We start from the raw sequence: 9061 nt of genomic DNA, 5'->3' as shown, positions 1-9061 counted from the left end.
AAACTGAGCCCTTTCACAGCTTATTAGGAGAGCTATTTTTGCCTCCAGTGCACAGCATCCTTAAGCTCTGATGGCACACAAACGTGAGACAGCCGCAGAAATAAGCGTGTCTATGTCTAAAGAAAACCCCAAATGTTCCCTCTTGCACTCCGGTTTGCCCGTGAAAGCTTGGACCAGCTCTCTGAGGTTGCACCATGAATTACGAATATTCTGTTTATTCAACAGCAGCACTGCAGCTAATTGGTCTGATAAAATAGGGGAGGAGGGATAAGATAAGGTCGGTGGGGTGCAGAAAAATCTTATGAATGAAATCCAGTCTATTGACGTCAATGGGGACCTTGACGCAAGGATCACGTGTGTGCGGAAGGAGGGGGTAGAAGACAGCCGCAGCCTCTGTCCGTAGTCCTGAAAATACACGAATTAGGTTCTGACTCCTGTGATAGGAGCACACGAAGAGTCCGAAACCCTGCGACATACAACAATAACAGTAACAAGGATTAACAGCACGTTACAACACGGCACGCGTCACGACGAGCACGGAGTGGATGACTGCAGGACTTCAGCAGCTGTGTGACGTGACGAGGAGGGAAAGCAGGAATTCCCCCGCCGCACACACTGAACTGCAAGTAAGCGGCAACTTATTTTGCATTAAAGCATTTAACCTTGTGCTCTCCGAAAGAAGTACTGTTGCTCACTAATATAAGCGTTCTTAGAAATACTCATAAATGTTTGAAATATTGCAACAAAATTATGATGTCACGCTACAGCTTTGTAGTCAAAGCAAAGCGAGGCGCAGGAAATGTGCAAAATATATAGAAAATGCAGAAAAAGGTGGTAATGCCTGCTGTGTGATGGGTTGGAGGAGGTTTAGTAGATGAATCGGAAGTATTTATGTTCGTCCCAAACTGTGGCACATTTAATTGATTTTATTGAATAAAAATCAATTAGGCCCCAGTCAATATTTTGCGGCGTCAGGCGTCACGTTGAAGTGGATTTGTGCACTGATGGCAGCTTAAAGTATTGTTATTTGATGTGGTCAAAATTCATTGTTTATAATCAACCGTGTCTGCTCCTACAACCCCTCCTACTTCTCATCTTCAGCCACATCATCTCAATCATCGTCATTTCCAGCAATCATATCCTAGACTGAAACAACTGCACTGTAAAATAAGTAGACTGAAGCTGTAACCGCGGGGACATTCGCATTAAAAACCACAGAGACAACGGCAACCTTTTGTCTCTGCATAACACTGACGTCCATGTTAGTCTGAGATAATGTTGTTTACATGTGAAGTGCGAGTTGCGGGGAGGTTACTGTCGAACAGAGTCTGAGGTGGCTGTATGCTCATGTTTATTTGCTTTTCTGGGAACTGTGACCTGCTGCAACAGTGCAAACAACAGAGTCATCTCGTTGTGCCAAACAATGATTACATTTAAACGGTTAAAAATAACTTGTTGACCTGAAACCTATCAAAAATAGGCCAATCATTTCTCAACATCACCGTTCGATAAAATTACTTGAAGTAACCAAAAAGGAAGGGCTTGATGACAAAATGGGTACAATTACACAGAGTGATGAAGACACTTCAAAAGCCTCTTCATAAATCCTGCTCAGTACAGTCTACTCACGAATATAAGTACATGTATTAGACATTAAACAACAACAACAACACACGAGAACATGTGAAATCCCTTTTTTGGCACAGCCCAGCCTCCACCGCAGGATATGCTGTTCCTGTATCTCCGAAGTGTGTTTACTGCAACTAAAAACAAAAGGATTTTAGCAACTATTTACTAATATACTGATAGAACTGTTGGGTGATTTAACAAACAAAAAGGTTTGTGGTAATTAGCTGAGAACGAAATGACATTAAACTTGAATTGTTTTGCTTTAATAGGGATAAAAAAATCTCACCGTACAACTGGTTGTTTAGGTATTCTTAGAAAATACATTTGAGTTTGCTGTTCCTGCGCATTTTTACAGTGTTTAACTGCTGCATGTGGCACATGGCGATGCAGGCAGGCGGTGGCTTCTGAAAACAAGAGCAGCTTTTTCTGATGGTGTAAACGACTCGGTGTGATAAACGTCTTACCCGTTCCAAAGACGGCATGGCAGTGAATGCGCACCGGTTTGGTTGTTGCGGATTTCAAGATATTTCACTTGTTGCACTCTGGGTTCAACATTGCAGCACCAAGCAGAGCAGCGCGTCAGCAGCAGCGACATTGAGAGATGATTTATTTGATCATGTTTTACGTTTTTTCACTATTTTTCTGCTTCTGCTATCGCTCGCTGCTCTATTCCGGCCCACTTGTCAACCAATCAACATTCAGCAGTCACATATCATCCGCTTCCAGCGACGCGCAGTTAGGATCTTCGAGGACTGCAGGTAGCGCGTCTTGCGTGCGTGAAAACCCACGCCTCCTCTGCCCGGTTTAGTTAACTATAACTACCTTGGTTAGTTACTCCTACACTAGATTCAGGTACACACGCATGCGCGCGCGCGAAAACGCAGAAAGTGAAAACCAGCTGTGCTCTTAGTGTTGCACGGAAACATTGCTCTAGTGCTAGAGCACAGCATCACGTCCCTCAGTCCTCACTGCGCGAGCTTCTGTTTTCTGTTTGTTTTGTGTTCTGTCTCCACTTTCCTATTTCCCTGTGTGTGTGTGTGTGTGTGTGTGTGTGTGTGTGTGTGTGTGTGTGTGTGCGCGCGCGCGCGCGCGTGTGCGTGCGCGCGCGCATCAGTCAATGTCTGTCAGGACCTCGTCTGGGCTGCTTCACGCAGGATTTGTGTTATTCATGTGTTATTGTATTTCAGATATAATTTCACGTTCACACTTTCCCTCATTCACAGAATTTCTGTGCCACACTACAAATTTTGGTATCGATCCAATACAAAGCAAATACAGGGCCAGTATTGCTGAAGTTACTCAGCAGCTAATTGGGGGAGAATAGTTTGCCATGACTTATGAGATGATTTCTCAATTTGCAAATTCTGAACACATTTTAATCACCACTGTGATTGTTACTTTCCACAATAATTAGCTGACACAACAAAACACACCTTTCAGCTTTTCATGTTTTCAAACTTGGGTTTTGGAGACCTGGAATTAAAAAAATTCTGAATCTAAAGCACAGAAAGTTTGCACGTTTTTCAGAGTGCGTGTTTGAGGTTTAGTTTTTCCAAAGAAATGATTAACACAGTTCAGCGGGCTACATACTGAACTTGAAGGATAAAAGCAAAGTATTGATCCAATCGTGCTAGTATCGATCTGGTATCGATGCTATCGATATTTGGATCAATCCGCCCAACTCTACAATTCGGTTGGATGCGGGTGGAGAAAGGTTTTTACCTTCAGGAGATGTGCAGTCCTCCAAGATCCTTACTGCTTGTCACTGGAGCTGGACTTCTGAAGAAGGTTGATTGTTAGCAAGTGGGCCAGAAGAGAGCAGGGAACAATATCAGAGTTCACCAGAACAGGAGAATTTAAAAAAACTTCAAAGAGCAAAATGTAAATCATGAAAAGTGCAGACAATGGACACTTTCATTGTTTTAACTCTCAGGTTCACTTCAGGTCCCTGTGTGTTATAACTTATGTTACAACTCTTTTTTGTGAACAACTCTAGGAGTAGGGATGGGACTCGAGATGTTCAGTTCCTTGGATTCGTCAAATTTGCTCACCTATCAGTTCCACGTGCACTTACCAGTGCCTTCATTTAAAGGAAATGGCCCTACAGTTCCTCCTGGCTGACTTAACAAAACAAACAACAAAACAAAACAATAAAAGAAGTATAAACCTACAAATAAAACTTGTGAATAACCCAAAAATATATGTAAATCAACAACAACCCCTAGCAAACTTCAAAGTAATAAAAAAAGAATAAATAGCTCCAACAAGAATCGATAATTGATAAGTGATATTGACAATGGAATCTGCATCACTCAGCTCTCATCAGTTTCCATCCCTACGTGTCAGCTCCCAAAACTTTTGGTGACATCTAATAAAAGTAACAGATTTAATGAGATTAATTTCAAATTCATAAAATGAAACGGGACAAAAGGTTTACTAAAGTGTAAACACAGTATGCATTTTTTAGAATATCTTTTCATGGGAGCAATATGTGTGATAGGAGTGGAATGGCTAGTCAAGCACCAGGAGAAGAAACGGTCATGGTTACACTAAAAGTTGTGATTAACTGCAGATAGAAAACAAGCTTTAGCCGTCATATGTGGTACTCACTCATTCACTCATCAAACCCACATATACATCCTTGCATTCTCAGTGAAGATTTGATTCTGTTTCTTCTCTTTTCCAGGGATTTCTGATCTCCTTCACCGCTCACAGAAAGTCCTGTTCTGGCTAGCCATGACTAGATACCATAATCCCTCAAGTGCTTTAATACGGCTGCTTCTTCTGACAGCAGCATCCTTTCTCCATCTGTCCACCTCCAATCCTCTCAGCACCCTTGACAAGCCATACCAACATATGTCAGGGCTGACTGTGTCTGGATATAGGAATATAGGTGGTGAAGAAAGCCAGCCAATGCAGAGACAAGAGGAAGCAGAGCATGAAGAAGAGCTTTTTAAAAATGTTGATCCCAAAAAACTAGCAGCAGTTTTACTAGAGGCACTGAATAATTCAAAAGCAGAGCAAATGAGCGAAGGAGAGGGGCGTGATGGAATGGAAGAAGAGATGACGGCAGAGAAAGAGGAATATAAAAACAAAGATTCATACAGAAAATTGAGAACGATTGAGGGAGCAGACCGAGACAGAGACGGACGACAAGAGTTAGAGCTGCTAATGGCGACACAGGGGAAGGAGCAGGAAACGGGGGAAGAGGAAGAGAGGAAGAAAGCACAAAAAGAAGAGGAGCTGACCGAGAGGGTGACCAGTCGTACTACAAGCCACACAGTCGAAATAGCAAGAGAGAAGCCTCCCACTGGCTCAGATGGAAGAGGCGATAATGGAGAGAGTACTGGTTCCCAGCAGGGATCAACCAGCCCTGATCAAGCCAGTAGTGAGGAGGAGGAACAGCTCAGCCCTGAGGAGCTAAAAAGTCTTGAGATGATGATGAAGGAATTCCCTGCTTTGAATGTGCCCATTAAGAGGGAAGGAGACTCTGAGCAAAGTCACAGAGAAAGCAGAGACTACAGCTACAACGACATCATGCCCATAAATAAAGGCAGTGACCTTGCTATCACTAAGAAAAAGCTTAAATGGCAAGAAGAGACGCAGAAAGCTCTCAGCTTCCCAAAGTTCAGAGGAGATAATTTTATGGATGAATTTGATGACAGTAATCATAACTCAGCAGACCTCCAGGCTCCAAGAGAACAGACGATGGAAGATGATGATCCAGACGAGGAGGAGGAAGAAGATGAGGAGGTGTTGAGTCCAGAGGAAGAGGAGGCTCAGGCCAAAGGTGAGCAGGAGGAGATGAGGAGACAGGCAGCTGAGGCACAAAGAGCCAAGATGGAGGAGGAGATGCTAGCTGATATTGCCTCAGACATGCTGCTGCGGTACATGGTCAAACAGAATAACGGGAACAAGCAGTACAGCTCTTCTCTCTCCAGCGCTGCAGAGGATAAAAGGTCTGACGAAGAACAGGAAGTCACAGAGGAAGACGATATTGATCCTCAGACCATTGACAAGCTTATAGAGATCTCCAGCAAGCTCCACCTCCCTGCTGATGATGTGGTGGACATCATCAGTGACGTGGAGAAGAAGAAGAAGAAAGACTTGTCGCCTGACGTGATATCAGGTTGGCGACGACCTTTATCCCCCATATCTTCACCATTTTCATCGGAATCACAGATTTCAAGCAATCAAAATGACATTCCCGCCTCTAACCAACCATTTCCAGCAGCTCATTTCCTCAAAACTTGGTTGCAGAAGAAAAATCCAACAAGATCAGAGGATCTCTGGAACAAACCTGCAAAACCTCAGCTTGGCAATCAAAATATCTGGGCCCAGCCTCCTGTGCCGATCAAACAGGACCTCTGGCTCACGTCACCTAAAGCTGCTTGGACTAGATATCCTCACTATCCCCTTTTCCCCCACACTTATCCTTCCTACTACCAGAAGAAGCCCTACAAAGGCTACCCCATCTATGTTCCTCCTGCACCCAGACTTAAACCCTATTACTTGATCCTTAAGCCCGCTCTCACTCTCAACAACTTCCTCACTCATTCAGTGGATGATGTTTATGCTTTTTCTCCCAAAAGGCGATACAACAGCTGGGTCCAACCTAAGCTGAGAAAACCCCCTACAGGCCAACAGCAGAAGTCTTACTACACCAGATACCCTCTCTCTTTGTACCCTTGGACATTTCAGCCAGCGTCCAACCCCAAACTACATCCACTTCCCAGAATCCATTCTCAGCAGAAGCAGCTGTATTACTCAGCCCCAGCGCCTGCAGATTATTATGTGGCTGGAAAGCAGCCAGACAGTAACTATGATGATCTGGAGAAATACATACAGCAGATATCCATGAAGAAGCCATACATGATGGACTGAGTACAGACATGAGAAGAAGGACGAGAAGAAGAAGAGCCACAAGCAGAAAAGAGTGTATTTATTTATGTTAAAGTATTTAGGTGGTTTTTCATATGTAATAAGTTTCCTGTAATCATTTTGATTGGTTATGATTGAGACAAGGACACCACAGAAGACTTTTCCCCAGAGGTGGTCTGGATAAAACGGATGAAAGATGTACAACTGCACTCATTTCCTTTGCTATCCTTTAACTTTTCTTGACAACATTCTCTATATGGACATTTTAAAATGCCAACAAAGGAGGATGTTTAAATATGCTGTTACCTGTACCGAAGGCCTTTTTCAGAATCAGTCAGATGAATTTGAAAACATTTATTCCCATGTTGGCTCTACTGTCAGGAATGATAGTTTTGGCATTAAAATTTGAAAATTATCAAATTAAAATAGTTTCCTCAAAATTATGCCTGGCCAAAAGATACCAAAAGTCCCCCCTCAGTGGAAGGAAATAGCCCCCAAAGGCAGGGTGTCCATACATTCTTTCACTATCACCTCTTAGAAATCAAAAGCCACTCCCTATAATTATCTTTTAAATGACCACATGTTTATGTAAATGTATCAGTTTTTTATTGTTCATATAAAAGGATAAATTTTTAATGGAAAGCACGTTTCTGTGAATGTATACTCACACATATCCACCAAAGCTCTTTATAATAAAACATAATGCATCAAAAAGCCAGACTACCACCAATATAATAGCTTGGATGACTCATTCTTTTGCATAACTTCAACAACCTTGTTGCTACGGTGATAACAAATTCAGCCAAACCCTGGCTAGAAAACAGTCCAGTGTTTTACACGTCCTGCTATTGGAGGAGGATGTAATGGTGGAGCCATACTGATCTTTTCATGGAGATATTTAAAAGCAAAAGAATAATTCTACATTTTCAGTCACTCTCAACAGATTCCTTAGAAGCAGCAGTTCTGCATTTAATACATTACTTTTCTAAGCAAGATGGCCTTTGTAGTTTTTTAGTAAATGTTACAAGTTTCTATTTTACAAGAAGTGTTGTTGGCACTAAGTGCTCTGAAATCCCAGTTTCACACATTTTTTTTAAACTTTTATTTTATTCGTTCTTTTTTTAATTTGTCATTTTTAAATTCAGTTTTAATTCGGCTTATTTTTCCCATTATCCAAATGTTGATTATAGGAAAACTCTCCTGTAATGGTGGTTCAGTGTTTAGTAACATCCCTTCACCTCATATCAAGAAGGCTCTAGTTTCAAATCTCCTAATTAGCGAGAATCCCACAATGAAAAACATACATGATACATGTACTGGTTCTAAATTTGCCAAAGTACGAATGCAAGGCAGGTCAAATGCAGATCAAATGTGTAAGTGTAGGGAATAAAGCAATGCAAGAACAGAGTAAAATGGTAAGGTTTGGTGTGAAGCACTTTGTGTGGTCAGTCAGACTAAAGTGCATAATGCAAATGTTCTCACCATCTTAACAGTTTGCTCATGTTTATGTTTGCTCCACATTTCCAAACATTTTTCAATGACAATGACACAAAAAGAAACTTTGTACAGCCTGATTTTCGTTTTCACATGGATACTAATAATAATTCATCAATAAAAACTTTCTTTTGCTACTTTTTCTATTTTTCCAATCGAAAAGAGGTTTTCCACTTTGGCTTGTTGGTGTTCATCTTTGTCATCATCAAGGTATCAGCACAGCATCTTGGCATTGAAAGTGTCATAGAAAAAAGTAACCATGAGCTACGAGTAACAAAAAGAATGAACTGAACTTTTGTCATTTTTAATGATTTGTTGCTTTTTTTATGCTTTTCTTTTTGGCTTATTAATAAAGAAAGGGGCTGAGACACAGTAGAGGGTACAATGTCTGCACGTTTATGTATACTTGCATCTGAAAAACAACTTTTTTTAAAGACATTTATGCATCAATGAAAAAAGTATAAAAAAATCTTAAAGATGAATGAAACAAAAACGTCAGTGTACCTACTACTAACTGTTTGCGTCATGTATGCAATGAGTGTTACCAACGCTCTTTCTAGATGTAACTCATTGTAACCGCTGTAATAAATATGTGTTTGCTGGATGTAAATGTCCATGTCAATTACTATTTTACTACACATAAAGAAATAAAGAAAAATATTTTTATTAAAAAAAATGTTTCATTTTGGACACAAAGAGACTGTGAGAGAGAGACAGCAACAGCAAAGTCGTCATCTCATCGAACCTGGACACTTTGGTCGGCAACATGTGTGACTTTGGTGACCAAAGTAAAGCTGAACACTTCTGATGGTGAGCTTGCAGTTGTCACATCACGACAGTGATTATCAGTATAGGCTTTTCCCTACTGTCTGTTTGCTGAGTGCCTGACTGACTGCCTTTGTGTATTCATCAGTGTTCTCAGTCTTGAAAAGAGTGCTAGATTCAATAAACTGCTCAACCAGGACGGTAAAGATCATTCTCGGGCTGCTACCAGAATGCATGATGTACTGTGCTCGCTTGGACCATATTTGTGCCAGTCCAATTTGGTTGAAGTATG

At 41.3% G+C, this 9061-nt stretch overlaps 1 protein-coding gene across 1 annotated transcript; it reads left to right on the top strand.

Moving 5' to 3' along the window:
- Positions 1-368: 368 nt before the first annotated feature.
- vgf (VGF nerve growth factor inducible) lies at positions 369-8601 on the top strand. The gene is made up of 2 exons (XM_080905828.1): positions 369-626; positions 4316-8601. Exon 2 carries the CDS (start codon positions 4366-4368, stop codon positions 6511-6513), a length of 2148 nt encoding a protein of 715 aa, XP_080761954.1. The 5' UTR covers positions 369-626; positions 4316-4365; the 3' UTR covers positions 6514-8601.
- The last annotated feature ends 460 nt before the right edge of the window (positions 8602-9061 follow it).

Source organism: Rhamphochromis sp. 'chilingali' (genome assembly GCF_963969265.1).
Source record: "Rhamphochromis sp. 'chilingali' genome assembly, chromosome: 1".
Lineage (NCBI taxonomy): Eukaryota > Metazoa > Chordata > Actinopteri > Cichliformes > Cichlidae > Rhamphochromis > Rhamphochromis sp. 'chilingali'.
This window is presented reverse-complemented; position numbering and strand designations above follow the sequence as displayed.